This window comes from Nelumbo nucifera, chromosome 4, assembly GCF_055504915.1.
Source record: "Nelumbo nucifera cultivar China Antique chromosome 4, China Antique-T2T, whole genome shotgun sequence".
NCBI lineage: Eukaryota > Viridiplantae > Streptophyta > Magnoliopsida > Proteales > Nelumbonaceae > Nelumbo > Nelumbo nucifera.
This window is the reverse complement of record NC_142652.1, coordinates 24,147,455-24,168,503: the sequence shown is the minus strand read 5'-3', so window position 1 is coordinate 24,168,503 and position 21,049 is coordinate 24,147,455. Positions and strand designations below refer to the sequence as shown.

At 37.1% G+C, this 21,049-nt stretch overlaps 2 protein-coding genes across 2 annotated transcripts; one reads left to right on the top strand and one right to left on the bottom strand.

Annotated features, from left to right (window-relative positions):
- Window positions 1-5,284: 5,284 nt before the first annotated feature.
- LOC104603127 (early nodulin-like protein 6) lies at window positions 5,285-8,719 on the top strand. The gene is made up of 2 exons (XM_010267063.2): window positions 5,285-8,151; window positions 8,226-8,719. Exons 1-2 carry the CDS (start codon window positions 7,953-7,955, stop codon window positions 8,564-8,566), a joined length of 540 nt encoding a protein of 179 aa, XP_010265365.1. The 5' UTR covers window positions 5,285-7,952; the 3' UTR covers window positions 8,567-8,719.
- A 996-nt stretch (window positions 8,720-9,715) lies between these two features.
- On the bottom strand, window positions 9,716-20,348 carry LOC104603077 (ATP-dependent RNA helicase HAS1-like). Its single transcript, XM_010267019.3, has 12 exons — window positions 19,858-20,348; window positions 18,506-18,691; window positions 16,714-16,899; window positions 13,280-13,363; window positions 11,675-11,716; window positions 11,527-11,598; window positions 11,117-11,416; window positions 10,970-11,008; window positions 10,761-10,865; window positions 10,365-10,433; window positions 10,157-10,282; window positions 9,716-10,076 (listed from the first exon to the last, which is right to left on the bottom strand). Exons 1-12 carry the CDS (start codon window positions 20,245-20,247, stop codon window positions 9,894-9,896), a joined length of 1,782 nt encoding a protein of 593 aa, XP_010265321.1. The 5' UTR covers window positions 20,248-20,348; the 3' UTR covers window positions 9,716-9,893.
- Window positions 20,349-21,049: the final 701 nt, after the last annotated feature.

Genomic DNA, 21,049 nt, shown 5'->3' with positions numbered 1-21,049 from the left:
TAATCTATCTTACCACAACTCTGATCCCCATGTAGTTTGGGACATGGCTTGGATGTTTTGGTTATATGCCTTGTTAGTACAGCTGCTAAACCTTAGCCCGTGATCACTCCTACTATTAAGTTTGTACACCCTTCAACCCATATTAGCACCCACCAATAGAAAATACTATTTAAAGATTTAGCTTCGTGAGTCAAAATATTTATATTTGGTAATAATTAATAAACCCATCCAGCATTCCAGCTCCTTAATTAAGGCCCCAAAATTCACAAGTGGCACTCCCTAAAACACAATCAGAATGATGATGACATTCAAACAGAAAGAGCAACTGGCCATATTCATCCCATCATGTGTTGCACATGCTATTATTAAAATCATAGTGTTTCCTCATTTTCTGGGGTTTTGTATCACCATTCACACATGGATTCAACGCACATCTCTGGGCAAAAAGGTTCCTAAACAGCTTCTTCTTACTGCACTATTATCAAACAGAAGCCTTATCACATAACGACACCCACATAAACACAAGGAAACGAGAAAAAAGAGACAGAGTGACAGATTATGTGATTCAGCACCGCTGAGCTCAGCCCACGAGGCCCCATGAGCACCCACCCATACGAAAAGAAACCAAAAATGGAAGGCAACATCTGGCGGCACATATCAAACAACTTCAGCCATCGGTGGCTGTAAAGTGGCCGGGATTCCGCTAATGGCTGTTGAGAGAATCAGCCGTTTCTCTCGGCACCATTTCTTGTCTTGTGAGGTAAGCAGAAAGGCCCCACACAAATCCATGCTTAATTTCCTTTGAAACTCAGTAATCCCGTTATTGTCGCTTGTCAGAGTGTGTAGTAACTGTCAATAACGATAAAGGAAGATCCTCAGTGGCCACTTACTTTACTTATTAAGCAATAAAGTTAAAATCAGAGTTTACCAGTTATTAGAAGTTGTTACGAATGGGCAATGAGGCAATGAGCCAATGAGCAAACCTCGCCCCTGCCCTAGCTCGAGGCGCGCTTTCAGTGCACTGGCAGACCAATAAGGCTAGGGATCGGGATTTGGTCCTCACAATATTTGCCTTCACACCAATGAGCAAACGCCACTTTTACTTTTCGGCAAATATTTAGGAGTATTTAAGTTAAAAATAAGTGATTATTGAATAAGTGCTTATTCAAATAAGTATTTATTTGCATTTGCAACCCAACTTTTCAAGTGCTTATATATTAGGTGTTTGTTAGTCTTTTTTCTCTAATAAATACTTAAATAAGCATTTATGACTATTTTGTCCTTCATTTTCTTTTAAATTTTTAAAATATATCCTTTTAAAAGCACTTTTAAGAAAGTATTCTTATGAAAGCACTTTTATGGAAGTACTTTTATGCTTCATAAAGTGCTTTTGTAAAATGCTTTCATAAAAATACTTTCTTAAAGTGCATTCGTAAAAGTACTTTTATAAAAGTGCTTTTGTAAAAGTGCTTTCATAAAAGTATTTTTATAAAATTCAGCTAGGGATAATTTTATAAGTGGTATTTTAAAATTTAACTAGAGATAATTTTGGAAGAAAAAAATTGAATAAGTGCTTATTGTATAAGCACTTTGAAAAAATCTAGAAATTTGGGCTTAAAAAATAAGCCCTTATTTTTAAAATAACCACTCCCAAACATGGCCTAAGTGGTTGAAGGGCATGCATTCTATCGAATGCATTTTACACTAATTTTCAGGGTTTAGGGGTTAAGACTTAGGGTTTAAATGTAAAAATCAAGAGGTGGTTAGACACTTACGCGGTGCGAATGAAATAAAGTCTTCTGAGGTGGGTATAGACTGCCTATAAGCCATGTTTAGTGAATGATACAGAGGGTCCAGGTTAAGTCTTTTAAACATGAATTTTAAAAACGAATTGGTCAGGGGTCCGGTTACCGGTTCGAATGGTCTAACCATTTGATCCAAACGACTGGCTTGTTCTGACAATAAAAATACAAAATTTAAAAAAAATTGAAAACGGTCAAAACCATTCGAACGGTTAACCGGCCGGTTCAGCGGTTTGCTGATCAAAATCAACAGTTTTGGGGGAAAATGGAATCGATCAGGTGACCGATTCCTAGCCTGTTCTGATAATAAAAATAAAAAATTAAAAAAAAATTGAAAATGGTCAAAACCGTTCGAACGATTAATCGGTCGGTTCAGCGGTTTGCTGATCAAAATCAACGGTTTTGAAAAAAAATCAGTTTTGGGGGAAAATGGAATCGATCAGGTGACCGATTCCTAATTTTTTCGATCCAACCATCTGGTCCGTCCAGTTTTGAAAACCATGCTTTTAAATGTCTGTCTACTTCAACCTATTTGAATAACTTATTTGGAGAACTTCAAAGCAGCTGATCCAACTTAGATGACTATTCAACTCGGCCCTACCAAATGGGCCCTAAAATCCTAATGACTTCCAGTGAAAATTGTTTAGATAGCTTCTTCAAAGCAGCTCAGTCAAAGCTTAAGCTCTCCCAAATAGATCTTTAATTTAGGCTGGTGGAATGCTAAATATCCATCCATCCATCCATCCAATCTAATAAACGTGTCAATCAACACTAGGAAGTAGAAACATTCAAAATATAAGAATTTGTGGCCAAAACACCTTTAGGCCATGCTTTCTCTTTTTCGTTTGATAGAAAATAAGGGAAACAAGCTGGTGGTTGGAGAAAGTCTTAGCAAATTTTGTTAAATTCTTCAAGCCTCTCTCAACTTTCTGTCTCACTTAATTCCTTTCAAACAAACACAGCTCAGTTACAGACCTTTTCATTCAAGAGGTGTCTAATATTTATTAAATTTCTGTTAACGAAGTATAACAAACTCTACAGCTTTAGTCCCTTTTCTCTCCCTTCCCTCATGTAGACGGTAGACTTTTCAAAAGTAATGTTGCATTGCATGCCATATTACCGTATACGAACGATCTATGCGCTGGTGAATTTCCAGGCACGACGAAATTGCCTAATTTATCTACCAAATGAAGAATTTGCCGCCTAATTCCGAGGAATTCAACAAGGAATTAGGTAATCATGACTGAGACCCATCATCCATTGATTCAACTGGGGTGACTACAAGTATAGAATTAATGGGCTGACGTAATCTGCCATGCTGATCCTTTTTACCTCTTCAAGAAATCTCGTCTGGGCCCCACTCGTCGTGGGTCTGGATCACTGCATCCTGCCACATGTCCCCCATGTAGTAGGTTGTGTGGGACCACACCGTAATAACGGTATGTGGTCAGAGTTTGGTATGCCATGGATTGAGATGTAGAGGAGACTTTTAGGTGGTAATTAATCTTTTGATTACGTTGATCAGGAAGATTAAACAGAACTGTATTGAAGTTTGTCAAGATCCATGAATCCCTCAACATCAAGTGGCTATATTTTAATGGGTTCAGTGGGTCCCCTTGACTTTGTTCCCTCTCATGCTCACCTCGTGCCCATAGACTTTGACTTGGTTGAGCTTCACACGCAAACATTCCCTGGACAACTGAAATAACCATGAATCAGATAGACCATAATTTCGGTCTATAGATTTCCATCTCAACTGTTTAATACTGAACACCTGACGTTGTTGAGGCTCCACCTGTTACTTTTTGTTTTGTCTTTAAAAAATAAGTGCTTATTCTAATAAGTGTTTATGAAGTATTTGATGAAAAATAGGGATAGTGTAAATATTTTCAAAATGATATGGTGGGTTAAGATAGGCTAAAAAGAAATAAACACAAAATTTGGGCAGTGTTTAATCACTTATTTTAGACTTACGTCTCAAACGCAAATAATTGCTTATTTTGTGATTCCCACATAAAATAAGTGCTTATTTAAATAATCATTTATTTTTAAGCACTTCCAAAACTTATAATAATATATACCATGTTTATGATCTATAAGACTTGTCTCTTATAGACTACAATCACAATCAACAGTAGTCTAATCCATGATATTATTTATCACCACTTTCTTTAATAGTTTAATTTTATAGGGTTGCTCCTGCTTATACTATAAATTGCGTATTTAACCGAAATATCTGAGGAAATGAGAAGGAAAAGCTGCCAAGAAATTTCATAGAAAATTGAAAGTAGAGTACCCAACCACCATTTTTTCAACCGTTGACAATCCTCCTTGTAGTCGTTGGCGTGTATTTCATTTTTTCTGTCTTGCCTCCTCACGATCTCTCTTTTTTCTTCCTTCCCCATGCACATATAAATTCTCTCTTCCTGCTGGAAAAAGTTCATTCAAGCTTCGAGGAAGACAAAATCAAGCTCTACAATGGCTTCCTCTCCTTCTTCTCAAGCTAGATTTCTTTCGTGCTGTCTTCTGTTTCTTCTCCTTCTTTCTGGGTCCTGCACTGCAAATCGACCAGGGGGGTTGGTGAGCTTGGATAGGTCTTCGACAAACCCAGAGAATTCGATTCCTCGCAGGCAGAATTATGAGCGGAGTTTCAGATTTCGAGGAGAATTGTTCAACTTCTTCCCCAAGGGAACCACTACTCCTCCTTCTGGTCCATCCAAGAGACACAATTCAGTGGTCGCTTCTACACCTCCAAATTGAGTAACCAACCGTGCCAAAATCTTTTCTTTCTTCGCTTCCTTTTTTTTCTGAGATTGTTACGGCTGATCAATGAGGAGTTCTCGATCGATCCTGTGCGACGAGGTCTGGTCACAAGGAGCAGAGTTTTGGGTTTTGTTATTCTTCTTTGTATTGTACATAAACATTTAATTATTTGTTCAAATACTGCATCTGTAACAGATAGATCGATCAATCAATCCAGTAATACTATCGATCATATAGATACTCTTTTCATTAGCTTTTTTCTGGTTCCTGGTGATCAACTTAGAGGATGTGTATAAAAGCGTTATTTGGTTGTGGGTCTATTACGTATTGCATTTATGTTTTTGCTTGTTCAACTATACATCCACCAACCTCGAGTGACACTCACCACATTAATTCTGTATTCTTGACTTTGAAGCTTTGAGTGGCTTTTCTGCAAATATTTTATATCATCCCACGTTTGAGGCTTGACTTCTGGTATCTAGGCCTAACCCCTGTAGCTGTAGTAATCTCATCTCATGAGTTTGAATTCATGGATTACCATTAATTTGATGAAATCAAAGGAGAAATTAACTGACTTATTGATGAACAGATTGACAGTCTCGGGGGGGGGGGGGGGGGGTCATCAGTTTGGCTTTTTAATTGATTTTGATCTTGAATTGGCCAAGAACTGTGATCAGAGCCCTGGTTTCGAAACTGGGTTGCACTCAGCAGCAACTGTTGCTAGCTTCAATTTGGACATCAAATAATGTGAAGTTGGACAATAGTTAAAAGAAGACTATTAAACAAATACTTAAAATTGTTTATTAACATGAGAAGACATTCTAATCTTTGAATACTGTTAAAAAGTGATTCATGTCTCCTTAAGGGGTTTATTATGGTTGGTATGTGTTGTTAGGGCTTGGAGGTGATTAAGAACTGGCTGCAAACCGCTGGATCAGAATCCAGTAGGACGTCATTTGTATTTTAATCAATCTGAAAGAGATAGTACTTAATAGTGTTTAGTACAAGACAGCCTGGGGGTTCATGATCCACTGACCTTATAATTAATGGGTCCAGGCTTGGTTTGGATGTGAGCTATAGTAAGGGGAAGAGGTGTTTGGTATAGTGGTGATGCGTTGTTACGTCATATCATATATGCAGTGTCATTTCAATTAAAACATTAAATTTGACATTTTAGTAGAAATAACAATTTTTATTAATCAATTCAAAGAATTTTTAAAAAACATTTCAAGTAAAAACAAAAGCTTTCTTACAAATTATATTGATCAATCCAACCAAACACCTCTTAAAATAATGTGGCTGAGCTGATTTTTGGTAATAGTTCACTGATTTGAAAAAAAAAAATACAAAATGACATTAATGCTCTGATACCTAGTTGGCTAGAGATGTGATAGTGATAGATATACTTTGCTGAAACAAGATTATCAAAATTGAACACTTAGAAGAAGAACGAGTTAGAAGCTATGAGTGGTTTCTTTAAGGCTGTATTTGGTTTAACTAAAAAAAAGAGAGAAAAAAGCAATTTCACAAATTTTGTTAAGAAATTTCCCTCTCAACTTTCTATTTATCTCGTCTTTTCTTTCAAACCAAACATGACCTTAGGGCTAAACATGAAATGAAGATCTCTCATCTCTGTTGTCTAAACATGTGGCAAAGACTTTTTAGGTGGCCTTAAGAAATAAGAAATATTTTAAGTCAGTGGATGAGGTAGAGCCGTACAAGTAAAAGGTGTCTACTGTCTAACAAGGGGAGTTGATGTAACTTAATTTTGATAATAATCTTGAAATGAATCAGATCCAGCTATTTGCTAATTGTAATTTGTCTAGGTTAGCCTGAAATCTGCCGGTGGGAGCTATTTTAGCCGTGAGAAAGAGCTAGACGTGTAGCTTTCATTACCCTCTTAATATTAATAGTCCAAGAGACCAATTAGGTAGGAAAAGAAAAGAAAAGAAATCTTAGTCAAACAGAAGGTGAGATGTAATTACTGAATAAATAAAACTGATGCAGATGGGCAATGGACATGTGGACTTTTCAGCAATGCAAAGCTGGAGGCCCAACTACAATTACTATATTCTCTCTCCAAGCAATTCACAGCAGGAGACCCCAAAAAGAAATGGAAAGGAATTAGTTTAGAAAACTTGCAGGGAATTAGGGAATTTTGATTCAAAGCTGTCGTTAGTTGTTACACTACTATGGACCAACGAGGTTTAGTCATTTTCTTCATTTCTTCTTTTTTTTTTTTTGGGACATTTTCTTCATTTCTTGAGGTAGGACATTTTCTTCATTGGCGGCATTTTACAGTAAATTGAGCCAAAATAATAAGGATAGCCCCAAAACTTTCAATTGCTAAGTGTCCCATCTATGGGGAATCTAGACCCACCATGGAACTTTTCTCTAATCAAACACATGGAATTGAATTGGAATCATTTGGTGTGGACCTTGTGGTGTTTTTTAATCTTTAGTGTGGGACCCATCTAATTGGGGGTTGTAATGCCCTTCATTTAGACAGCTTTGTTAGGGGCTATATCATGAGGACAGTCTCATTGTAGCATTCCTCTTTTTGCATCATGTAATTACAGCAGCACCCTTAGACCTTAGCTTTGTTTCAAGGGTGAATTGCTGAAACCTCCTCTGAAGTTTTTGATAGTTGCTGAAATTTCCTTGAAGTAAGGTAATTGCAATTATTTCCTCTGAGCTTTTTAATACAGTTGTTGTAGGTAGATCCCTTTTGTTAGAATCCTCTAACAAGAAGCATGGAAATATCTAAAATACCCATATAATTATTATTGAAGCTGGTTTTTATAGAAAAAACAATATAACCTTTATGAACAAAAAAAAAAGAATTTAAAGTTGCAACTTTGCTATTGAGTGATTTTATATGAATGAAAAATTTGAAAAATAAATCAATTTCTGAGAAGAGATTGGAAGGATTCTGAGTAGCAATTCATACAAAGAAAAAATTTGGAAAATAAACATTTTAGTCAAAAAATAACTTTATGGGTATTTTGGATATTTTCATGCTGAGTATTCTATCACAGGGGATTTAATTGCAACTATATCAGAAAGTTCAAGGAGATGACTAGAATTACCAAATTTTAGAGGAAATTTCAGCAATTTACCCTTGTTTGGAAACAAAGCACGACCGAGTCAGAGATGGGTCTGTCTCTCCTAATAACGATTTTGTTCAACAAACCCACTACTTCCAATAGGATGATCCTACTATCCGAATTTCCACGCCCACACACTCTCTCAGTAACTAACTCGTAACAGCACAAACACCCTTCACGTTTAAATATATTGAACCCAACTCACTGATCACATTTTGCTCTCAAAACAATCTCCTCTCTCGAGTCTCACCCAAGCTTTAGAGCTCAGTTAGAACTGAAAATGGCTTCTCTTTTCATGGTCTCTTCTTGCAAAGTCTTTCTCGTGCTTATCCTCGTCTCTTACTCTCTATTCCTCGATGTGAAGTCAAATGAATTTGATGTTGGTGACGATGAAGGTTGGGTTGTTCCTCCATCAAAAAATGAGCAAATGTACAACAAATGGGCATCTCATAACAGGTTCCAAGTCAACGACACAGTGCGTAAGTACATTTTAACTCTTAATTCTTGCATTTAGAATGTAAATATTGCATCTGATATTGCACCATGGTTTCAGGTTTTAAGTACAAGAAGGATTCAGTTATGGTGGTGAGTGAATCGGACTATGACAAATGCCACTCGACTCAACCTATCTTCTTCTCCAACAATGGGGATACAGAAATCACACTTGACCATTCAGGCCTGTTCTATTTTATCAGTGGAGTCTCCGGGCACTGTGAGAAGGGACAGAAGATGATCATAAAGGTGCTAGAGGAGCCCAAGAACGACTCCCCGCCTAGCAACCAGAACGGAACGAGCAGTTCACCAGATCAAAATGGTGCAGTTGCAATGGCTGGCTTCCCCGCTTTGACACTTGCACAGTTCATCTTGTCAGTCATTGGGCTCTTCTTTGTCTAGTTATGGGCTTTTTTCTTTGTTGTTTTTTGGGTTAAATTTAGTCTTAGTTCCTTTAGGATTAAGTTAGGTGCCCTATTGCCTCCATCTCATTGAAATGTAATTAGATTTTTGTTGATTTCGAAGTGGAAAGATTTATTAGAATATATATGATTAAAGAACGATTTCTTCAATGGGCTTGTGCTGTATTACCATTAATTGGTCTGTTCTCTTTGTCTCCAGCTTGAGAAAAAAAAAAGGCCTCAAATATAAAGCCAAGATTGATGGGCTCGGCAAGTAGTTATAGCTGTGCATTGGGAATATCTCCGTTAACCCCTTAAAAAAAAAAGATTAGGCCACTTAAACCATAACTCCATTAAGATCTTCAGGATAGCCACTTAAACATTATGCAAAACTAATACAATAGATGTTACAGGTTCAAAATTTCGTCCCATATCGGTTGATATGTATCATATCAGAGCCTTCCCGATACACCCCTAAAGGGGGTGTTTCAATTCAGCAAGTGGTTCAGAGGATATACCGACCTTAAACCAGCCCCTCTGAACCAGTTTAAAAAAAACACACACACACAGACGGACACAAAATAGTACTTGTACAGGCCGATACGCCAACCTTGGTTACGACCTTAATCAGATGGGTGGGAAAGTTGCAATTTTTTAAATGGTACAATTCCTCGAGTTATGAGGAAAACTGTCCCTGCTTCTGTAGTTCTTACATCATCGTTACTTCCCAGGAGTTGCAGGGCGCTCATCCCGTGTTTCAGGTTAACACACGTTAAGGACACGGCTTTGGACAAATACTAGGACTGGGATGTATAGTGAATTAGTGACTAGCTGGAGGCTTTTCAGACAGCAGAATATGGAGTCTGTGGAACAATGTACAATCAATAAGATAAATAAAATGGCATCCAAAATATGACGACCATCCAAGTCCAATGCCAGACAGAAATTGCCACCCAGCCTCCAATGTCATCATTCTTCCATCTAAAAGACAACCCAAGTGCCCCATACAGAAGTGCGCAATAGATGAGCCCATTTCCAAAGTAAGATGCTATGTCAAATAGTAATTTTTATCATATGGTAATGAACCAAGAAAATAAAATGCCTGAGAAAAATTAACAATTTTAAATTTATTACCTCAGAACTCAGATACTTTAGTGATCTGAAAGGGAGATATCTTAAATCATGCTCATAAAAGGATTTTACACCATTCAGTTACATATTTTAACATAAATAACTATAAAAACGAAAATTTTGTGAGCAAGCAAACTGGATTCTCAATCTCTACTCAAAATTGGAACAGACCATGCTGTTCAATAATGCCCATTCTGCTAGTACCTTACAAATTGCCGTTTATCATTTTCACCTTTCTGCTTTCCATAAGGGTTGCTTTCACTGAAACCATTCCGGGTTCCTTCAACTTTACGCATCTTCTTCCTGAACTTGGATGCACTGCTGTCTATGTTCAGATTTACTTTTGGAGGACAGGAAAAGCAAAATGAAGCAGCAACAGCCTGACAACAATAATGATTCAGTAAGAATTTTGTTCCATGTCCATGTATGCTCGTTGGAAGATAGAACTGTTGGATAGTACCTGAAGATCAAGGCGGTGAACATTGAAGATGTCTTTCATAGAATGTGAATTGTATGCTAATATGTACGACCTGTATGCATCCTTAGCAGATTGGTTTAGATAATAGTTGTTGACAACCAGATCCTCCTGCATCAGTTTCCAGGTTGATCCCTTTACTTTAAATGCTAACAAATAATATCAAATAACAAACATGGCAGAAAGACGATACCAGGACTGACTGCACGTTCACCACCTTTTTATGATCATACTCATACTCCTTAATGGGTATTTTGACTGCCTGAAAGTAAATATAAAAGATGAATGGATCAAAATAAGATCCTTCAGTCTAATGTATTTTTTTATTTTATCTTATTTTGAGAACGGTAACTTTAATGGTTTGTATTAAATATGAATGTGTTAGGATATCATAATCTGTACAAAGATCTCTACATTTGATTGTTTAACATATTAACAACTATACCAGAAAAGCCCAAGAGTATTTAACTAGTATCAAATAAGGGTAAAAATCAAAACTCGACTACTAAAGTTCAGAACATCCTACAGTCCAACCTCTCAATTCAATCAACCAATGAAGATAAACATCTTGTTTATGAAAATACTAGACCTTAAGATAACGAAGAAATTGCAACTCCTCTGGTATCAGGAAGAGCAAGCCATGACCTTCTGCACCTTCTCCACGGGCTGTTCGACCAACCCGGTGAATATACTCCTGAAATTGGTAAACAACCAACGGTTAATAAAAGTAGTTTCACAAGGATAAAGAGACTATGACTATGAACCAATAACATGTTAGCAGAGAACAAACACAGGCACCTTAGGGTCATCTGGAGGATCATACTGCACGATCCAGTCCTATGAATGAAAAAGGAAGAAAAGGAGAAGAAATCAAAGTAAGATCAAACAAAGAATTGTAACAACTAACAACAGACCATGGTCAATATGTAGAACAAAGAAACATACCACGCCACGAATATCAAGCCCACGGGCAGCAACATTAGTACACAATAAAATTCCCCTCTCTGCATTGCAGAAGTCAAAAAAGGTGGATGTCCTTTTGACTTGTTTTTGCTGTCCATGGATATCGAAGCAATCCATCTTAATGTATCTAAGAAGGTCTGCATGAAATTTGACCGAGTTACATGAAGAGAAGAAAACCATAACTTTCTTTGATGCGTTCCTCTTCAAGAAAGAATAGAGAACAAGAAATCTCTTGGCACTTGGCACAACACAGTAGCCTTGCTGCAGCCCCTCATTGGTAACCTACATTTACAATAATACTTTTTTGGTTCCAAGAATTACAATAGCTTTTATTAACAATTGAGATCATGAAAGAAGCATGGTATCATGGTATCTCATGATTGAATATTTACCTTTGACCTTCCATCATCAACCCCAATATATACAGGAGTTGTCTGAAAAGACAACCGTGCAAGATCTTCAACCTGCAGTATGAAATATACTCTGAGATTACCAAAACAGGCAGAATGAGTAGTAAAATTTTGAATGAGAAATACAAACCTTAGTAGTCTGGGTAGCAGAGAACAGAGCTGTTTGCCTCTCCTAGCATATCACAGGACACCTCAATTAACTCATGATGCATAGAATATTGACAAAAATACAACTCCACACTTGCAATATTGTACTCTTGTTTTGTATTAATAAAATTACCTTACCTTTCTCAAAAAGAAATGTCACTGTAGTCAAAACAACATGCAATTACCAATCACAAATAAATATAGGTAGGTTTCATCTAATTGTCCAAGAGCATTTCATCATTCTTTCATTAGGCCTATCTTGAATCTCTATTTATTATAATTCTTTTTCCTATAGTACACAAATGTACAAAGTCCCTCCCAAGACCCCCGCATTGGCTGCAGCCTCGTGCACTGGGCTGCCCTTACACAAATGTACAAAGTAGGGTAAGAGCCCATTAGAAAAACCTTTACATTGTGCAACCCTCTACACAGAGAACAACCAAGGTTCAAAGTATTGGTATCACATATAGTAAAGGCAATTTTAGGTATGTCTCAAGCTATGCTTAAGAAACACATGGACATGGTGGAATGATTACAAAAAACATATATATGCCAGGGAAACTCGCATCAATCTCATAAGTACATTAAAAATACCAATTTTAAGGCTCATATGGATATGAATGCAACATAGAAACATAAGAAACACATACTTTAGTAGTTTATATGAAGTAATAATGTAACATTCAGCACACAGGGTAGATAAACATTCCATGCTAAATTTCACCAGAAGATCCATAAATTGCTAAAAATTGAGATAAACTCAATCTTAGATTCTTAATACAAGATTAACCAATGTATAATAGGTAATAGAACCTTCTTATCAACTATTCAATCTCCTTATTCTCCCTTTTTCATCATCATCTAAGCCTTGTCCCAACTATGTGGGATTGGCCACATGAGTCCTGTATCACCGTTTCGTATTGTTGGTGCCATATCTATTGTTAAATCATGTGTGTTTGAATCATTTCTTATTCTTCTACTGAAGTCCTTTCTGGTCTGCCCCTAGATCTTTTGGCCCCTTAAACTTGTAACAGATTCATTTTGTATAACAGGTGCATCTCCTTTTTTTTTATCACTAGGTGCATCTCCTTATTTTCCCTTTAAAAAAAAAATAACCAATCTAGTTCTTCATCTCATGGGCGTCTGCATGATAATAAGGGAGTAGAGAGAAAGTACCAGTCAATCTAAGGGATTGTATCAACACAGTCTACATATTTAATTGCTTTCCATAGTTAATAAAATTTCCATTACTAATAAAAATTAAAAAAAAAAAAACACATGCACACATTAGTAAGATGTTGTATCACCTAATGCCAAAAAAATGAAACTACGATAATGAAAGTCAAGCAACTAGGTTGGCCAAGTTCAAGACTGGTGTTTTATTTTATTTATTTATAAACACTGATCACAACCAAGTCCTAACACAACATCACCTATAACAAATGTCATTTATTTTTGCAGTCTTAGATTAGTTGAAGCTAACAAGGAAATACACAATTTCATATTAGTTGTTTAAGGGGCTGTTTGACAACATGGTTTTGTCGAACACCCACTAAGATTTCACACTAAAACTCAACCAATCGGTTACCTTTGGTAGGATTTTAATAATCTGCCTCATGTCATCCTCAAAGTTTGCTTCCAATATTCTGTCAGCTTCATCAATCATAAGGCACTGCACATCAAATAGTATCTAAGAAAAAAATAGCATTTATACAATAACAGGTAGTAAATCAGAAATCAAGAAGGAAAACTTGATGAAACAAGGCAAGTACTCTGTATTTATGAACTAGAAATAAAAATGAATATTTGAGTTAAAGAAGCTCATGTTTCTGATGGTAATATGAAGTCCTAACAAGATAAAGAATAACATGCAAGACAAAGCAGCTTATAACATATAGGATCATATAATAGGAAAGTGGTTGCTCCTAGAGTTGACTAGAGAATAAAGTCTAAATGACAGTATCATTCATGATAAGATGCTTGAACCAAGAAGGGGACCCTATGTTCCTCTCTCCACCCTGATTCATAAGACAAGTTTCATCTGAAACCCTTACCCATTGCCACATATCCAAAATAACAGACTCTTTGTAACAATTGCTTTGAATTAAAAAGAAAAAAGATATTAAGAACTTTTACAGTTGATATCATTCAGTGAAAACTTCAATCTTAGGTAAGCTATAGGTTGATGTGGAGTATGGTAGTGAAGAGATGGTTGATCAGGAAGGACACCCATTTGATGGGCAGTCTGAATTTGCAAAATTATTCCTCTACATGACAGAAATAACTGGGGTCATCTAGACAGGATTTGACTTGACAAAAGCATCCAGCCAAACAACAAGAGAAGAAGGTGGGATGCATAAAGGAGTATCTTCAATCTGCAGCCGAGGTGCAGAAGATAGGTTCGGGAGCCTATGAAACCATCATGAATTCCACATTCAGAGGATCAGAACAGACAACTAAAGGGGCCTAAGACATTTCCTATGCCAACTAAGCATGATTGGAAGAATTTTTTAAGAGTTTCTAGCAGATAAGGACAACTTTTTGCCCTGAATATCAATAAAAGAGAACATTTTTATAAAATAACCAAAAAAAGGTAACTTTTTTGAAAAATATCAAGGGCAATGACACTGTTCATCGTCTTCCTCTTCCTCTGCCTCTGTGATCTCCTCTTCCGATGCTCAGCTTCAAGAAACCGCTTGTTGAATTAATGGCGGGTCTCGAGTCCGGTATGGTAGATAAAGCGGCTTTAGTGTTGAGCATCCTGGTTTCTGTACCGGATGCAAAAACCGTAGAGGTAGAGATCGTGGAGGTAGGGACATGGCCACCTGCTTGTTCTTGGCGGTAAGAGACAGAATCCGTAACGGTAAACCAGGTTCCCTGTACTGGTAGAGATACCTGCTTGTTCTGAAGGAATCCGTAAGGTTCGTCCATTACAAGGAAATAGAGAACCTGGTTTTCCATTACCGTTACAGATACCTGGTTTACCGACGAAATCAGGCTCGTTAGGAAATCAGGTTTGTCCGTTACCTGCTTTCGTCCGTGCAGGAAAATGCAGGTATCTCAAGATTGCTCGTGCTGGTTTCATCCGTTTCTGGTTTACCGTTACTGATTTATGGTTTTCCGTTCTCTTTTTTGTTTGGGTTTTTAGCAGATAGAGGCAGAGGAAGACGATGAATAGTGTCATTGCCCTTCTTTGATATTTTTCAAAAAAAGTTACCTTATTTTTGTTATTTTATAAAAAAAAATTATTTTTTATTGATATTCAGGGCAAAAAGTTGCCCTTATCTGCTAGAAACCCTTTTCTTAACCATATGATCTTACATTACTATCAGAGTTTTTCAAACCCTGAGAACATTCAGATTTTTTTTGATAATTGAATAAATTTTAGTAGATACTAAAGGTAAGAAGTACAAGCATCCCAAGGAGAGGCATGAGATACTACATCTCCAGAATATTCAGATACAGTTTTCCCTACTTGCTAGAACAAGTTACAAAGATGCCCAAAAAAGACCTCCCCTGGATACCCTTCGCTTGGCCAAAGAATCAGCCACAGTGTTTGCCGACCTGCTTACCCATTTAACATCCACTCTCATAGTTCTAGTCAGCCACTCACTCTTTTGAGGAGATCTCTATATCCCCGTATGGCAGTGTTTCGATTTAACAGCCACCCTACTACCACCTGAGAATCTCCTTCAATTATAAGATGTTCCACCCCAAGCTGGTTAGCAACCTGAATCCCTTGAACAGTAGCTAGTAACTCAGCTCTTGTAGAGTCTTCCATTCCCACCAGTCCTGAGAATAATGAGATAATGTTGCTGTCCTTATTCCTTAGCACACCCCCTACTCCCGAAGGCCCAGGAATTAGCTTGGCTGCTCCCGTCAAAGTTCAATTTAATAAATTTGGCACAAATGCAAAGTTCTGAATATCTGCTGACTTTAGGCCTAGAAGATCTCTTGTTAGGGACTCATTTGATAGTGAGTCTTGATTGTCCAAACAACAAGGCCTACATACTATAGTTATAGGGGATCCAAATTTATACCAGTCCATTATCAAAAGCATTGTATGCCTCTGGGTCGTCCATAAAACCATATTTCAAATGAATATTTTGAAAGCAAGCTATATACACCATGCTTTGCCAGAAAATAAGATGGAATTTCTAGGTTACCTCAAAACACAAAATTTTAATTAAGTAAACAATTACAGGCTAGTTGTTTATGTGACAAGGAGAACAACCAGAATAAATACATAAAGTTGCAATTGTTATTCCTTTGTATGAATTTCTCCTGCAGGCTGCAGCTCCAGAGTAGTTTCTTAAGTTTTCATAATAGCTTGTCCCTTCCCTTCATAGTGGACCATTAAGCATTCATGTTAGGAAGAGGGGTTTTTTTCATAGCAATAACTCTATGCCTTCATAATTTTTGGCTATTGGTGGATGAGACTTCATTTTTCTTTTTGTATGCCCTTGTACATTTTCTCCAATAATTTCCTCCCAAAAATTACCACACAAAAGGCTTCTCATTTCCTTTATTTACATTCCTATTCCATATTTGAGACTGGCCATAAAGACTTGATTAAACAACAACTAAAAACTTCAAAACTTTTATCACCGAGAACAGTAAAATTTATTGATTGTGATAGAAAAAAAAAATGAATATTTACATATAATGCTTCAGGTCCCACCTATCCCAAATTCTAGTATATTACTTGCATCTGTCCCCCAAATGAATGCTCCTTTGTTGTCCCTTGTTCCACCAATGATTCAGCTAACCCATTGATCCAAACTTTAAAGCTATTTTCTTGCATCATAATCTCTTCCCCAATACTCTAATCTACCCATTTGGACCATGACTAATGATCACTGCAGGAGACTGCATATACCATAACGAGATTTCAATCATTGACAAACTATAGCTAGCCCTGACCACCCCCCCCCCAATGACACTTACCCACCCCAAACTCGTCCACATCACAAACAAGTAAACAACATGACTGTGGGAAAGGAAAAGGAAAGACACACTTACCTTCAAATTCTTATATATGAAGCCTTTGGTATTTTGAAGATGGTCAAGAAACCTCCCAGGGGTAGCTATTAACAGATTTACTCCTTTCACAAGGCGCTCTGCTTCTCCCCTCCGAGCTGCACCACCAATGATCATTCCAACAGTTTGTGTGTGGTATTTGAGAAGTTCCTTAGCAACAGCATGTGTCTATACCATGTAAATAGAGAATTAGTCCAGAAGCAGAAATTTTCATATAAAAATATTACAGAAGCTACATGGTACCTAGGTGTTACTAGTTAAAACTTGGAATTGAATATGTTATAAAAATGTTACAGAAGCTATATAAATTCATGCACTGCTTAACTATTTCATAAGCAAGAAATAAAATATATTCACATTTCACAATTTAATTGGCAGCTACGAATTACTGCACATTTTGCCCAACATCTACAATTTTTATTTTACTTGCAAAAAGTTACAACCTTTCAAGAGATCATAAAGCAGCCTGATGCTAGCATAGATGGTAAAGAAAATCTTCTGATGATTGAATATTCTAAAGAGTGAACATAAACACAAGAAAACCTTCTTAAACTGCTTATCCAACCAAGAAAAGACCGATGCAGGATAGACTAAGAGGGGTCCAAAATAGTAAGCCTGGGATTAGATGCATGGCCAAACTGGTTAGATAAGATGTCAATGGGAACTCCTGTGGTGGGTGATAGAGTAGAAAACTAAAAGAAAACAAAAGAGTAAGGAGGGTAGGAGGATATTGCCTACGTCACAGAACCCAAACTTAAGTCTTTTGCATATGATACGATACACACTTTATGTTGGAGCTGGTTTAGTTGTAAACCTTTGTTGATAATTACTAATTAGTGTTTTCTATTGTTTTCATCGACTGGGTCACTGTCGTAAGGTGCAAGTACTAACTTGCTGTGCATTCGGGCCTCTTTCTTCCTTATTCACTATTTTTCAACATTTACCACTACTTTCCTAAAAAATAAACTAAATAAAAAAAATAAAGTTGCATCAGTAGTGTGAATATACTAAAGAGACAACGCTAAATCATAAGAATCTTATAAGCACTTGATTGGATAAATATTTCGTAAGCCCATATTAGCTGAAGAACTATTTCATACATTTTTCAAGCTAAGCATACTGGAATAGGCCTATATATATTGGCTTTTAGCCCTTAGATGGTTAGACCATGGACTTGTCCACATGGACTTTTAGGCCAATCCACCCATCTAAACCATTTTCACTTTCTGTCTCTATAAGCTTTGACCTCCCATTCATTTCAAATCCCTATTGTAATTTCTGATTTAATCTGGATTCAACAACGACACTAGTTTTGCATGAAAGGATGCACAAATACCCAACAACATTCAAGTAAGAATACCAATGTAAGTATGTAATATTCAAGAAATAATACAATATAACTAAACAATGACACAAGCAGAGCTAAATGAATGGCACGCATCTCATGTTAGATGAATAAAAAAGACCACAACTAGATGTCTGAAAGCTTAAACTGTCCAAATACCCAACAACATTCAAGTAAAAATACCACTGTAAGTATGTAATTTTCAAGAAATAATACAATATAACTAAACAATGACACAAGCAGAGCTAAATAAATGGCACGCATCTCATGTTAGATGAATAAAAAGACCACAACTAGATGTCTGAAAGCTTAAGCTGCCCAAATACCCTAACAGAAATTAGTGATATTATGATAATGAACTAGAAACTTAACTTTTCCCTTGATTTTTTTGGTTTATAAGAGACCTAAGAAGGATATCAGGACTTCTACCTGTATGGCAAGCTCCCTTGTTGGGCAAATAACAACAACACCTGTTCCATTACGATGAGAAAAACGGATGTGATATAACAACTCAATAGCTGGCACTAAAAAAGCAAGGGTCTTTCCAGCACCAGTCCTTGCAGCTCCAAGAACGTCCTTGCCTTCTAAAAGCGGTGGAATAGCTCTAGCTTGAATCTGCGGCCAAAAGTGAGATATGAAAAATCAGGTAGCTGATTCTCAAAAAAGATTTTGCATGTGATGGTGAACTGTCAAAAGAATAAAATACTTTTCTAAATACTTTAACCAATTAAAATAAAATCTTATAATGGAATGATATACCAGATAACAAAAGGAGACAAAAAATTAAGTCGGTTAAAATAAACATTGCATAGCAAGTATGCTATCCTATAGCATAGAATTTTGGCAATCAATGCAAAAAATTGGTTACTTTTTATCATTCAATAGGTTGCATTACCTAGTAATATGAGATCAAATAATGATACTTTGGAAAAGAGAAGAGATGATGTATGATCCAGAGTTTTCTTCAAAAAAAAAAAAAAGATGAACTTATTCCAGTAATCAGAATATTTTTCATGGGCAATAATTGGTAAACAAGGATCTCTAACTGAATAGTTCATTCAATGCCTCATTTCAACGAAGTAGATCATATTTTAAAAAGAAATGAACTTCAAACCAATGATTGGAAATAAAGCTGCAAAAGGTAAGTATAAAGCTGCTGAACAAGATCATATAATCAAAGCTACTCTTTTTAGTTAAATAACCACATTGTTCCATAAACGTTGGAGGCGTACGACTATGAGATTCAGAAAACTAGCTTGTTCATGTCTAATTGTCTTTTAATAAGGTTTCTTGTTGAAAACCAGCCAAAGTGCACAAATGGAACAGATGCTATTTTTTTCAGCTGAGGAAGAAAAGAAGTAACTGTTTAAAACTTTAAATCATAGAACCTATATGCAAACGAAACCCGTATAACAAGACCCAAGTCTAGGATAAGCGAATTTGACAGCAAAAGGCCAAAAACTGGTACAGGGGTTGGACTATGAAAACAACAGTTGGGTTGAAACTTGAAAGCGTGAGCTAACTGTTCAGGTAGGTTGTCTGTTCAACAATGATTTCAACTTTTGAATTAAACAAATTTTTTGATTGGTCTTTTTACCAGAAATTGTCTACGAAAATATCAAATTGTCTCGCTAGATAAATTCTCTTATTTTACTTTTGTATTTGTACCCATTAACTCCCCCAACACTATGGAAAGCCAAGTACTTGGTTCAACCTGAAACCCGTGATAAGAACTCCTAGGGCATCGAACCGCAGTGAAGTGAAAGAAAATAAATGGCTACCTCAGTCATTTTATCAAAGCCCATGTCTTGAATGGCTTTCATGGTGGGTTCAGAAAGGCCCAACCGAGAGAAAGACTCAGTGCTCATGATTCCTGATCCAGCCTGCAACTTCTTCTTCTTCTTCTCCTCCGTGGCATCCTCGGCTTTCCTCTCGTCGTCCTCACTGCTTTCTTCATCCTCAGTCGAGTCTCGATCCACTTCTTCATCTTCTGCCTCTGCTTCGGCTGCTACTCTTGCGTCTTCTTCTTCTTCTTCGTCTCCGTCTTCAATCTCTCGATTGGTTTTCACAGCTTCGGAGTCTGCAAGTGCTCTCTTCTTAGCCCTCTTTCTCTTCCTCTTCTTCTTCTCTTCTTCGTTTTCACTGTGAAGCTTTCCTTCTGGAACAGCCATGGCGTTCTCTGTTCCTTTGCTTCTTGGAACGAAGTAGAGGGAGGTGCTACACTCACCAAAAGAGAAGGAAGCCCAGCCGTTTGTTAGTTTTTCTAGGGTTTTCGGCTCGGTTCCCACTTCCCGCGTTCCTATTTGTCGAGGGCCCGAGGCCCTGAAGACGGTCGAGCCGCCCATCTTTGAGCATCAGCCAGGAATTCGGATTTGGTCTTTCACAAGACCGTCCTCACAGCCCCAGTTGTGAATTGGGAATATCTTCCATCAATAAAAACATAGTACCGATATATTCACAATGTACGGCTGTAAAACGCTGTGAGGACAATTTTGTGAGACCAAATTCGAGTTAATAAGAATTTCCAAACCCATACGAATCCGGATACTCACAACGCGTTCCAGTCGCACGTGGGGAATATCTTGTTATTCATAGAGAAATGTTCTCAATACATGTTAGGATGGGGCTGTAAGGTTGATGCGAGGTGCGTTTAGTGATCTGTTACTCACACAGGACACCTCACAACGACCGGACCTCAATAAAAATAATATTTTAATATAATTTTTAAAATAGATTAATTTTTTAAAAAATATATCAAATAAGGACAAAAATAATGTTTATCTTCATCCTCCTACAAACCATCCATCAATGTCGTCGCTTGCTGCCACCTCCGGCAATGCCTCTACCCACCTCCGCCCACCTCTGCCCCAGCCCTGCAAATCTCAATGACTACCATCCACCAGTGTTGTTGCCACCGCCTCCGCCCACTTCTACCCACCTCCGCCAGCCCTACAAATCTCAATGGCTATCAAC

Excerpts from the sequence above, each read along its gene's own strand:
- LOC104603127 (XM_010267063.2), top strand. The coding sequence starts at position 7,953 with ATGGCTTCTCTTTTCATGGTCTCTTCTTGCAAAGTCTTTCTCGTGCTT. Across the intron at positions 8,152-8,225 it reads CCAAGTCAACGACACAGTGC|GTTTTAAGTACAAGAAGGAT; the intron begins GTAAGTACATTT and ends CCATGGTTTCAG.
- LOC104603077 (XM_010267019.3), bottom strand. The coding sequence starts at position 20,247 with ATGGCTGTTCCAGAAGGAAAGCTTCACAGTGAAAACGAAGAAGAGAAG. Across the intron at positions 11,417-11,526 it reads TTGATGATGGAAGGTCAAAG|GTTACCAATGAGGGGCTGCA; the intron begins GTAAATATTCAA and ends TTGTAAATGTAG. Across the intron at positions 10,283-10,364 it reads TGAACGTGCAGTCAGTCCTG|GAGGATCTGGTTGTCAACAA; the intron begins GTATCGTCTTTC and ends AAACTGATGCAG.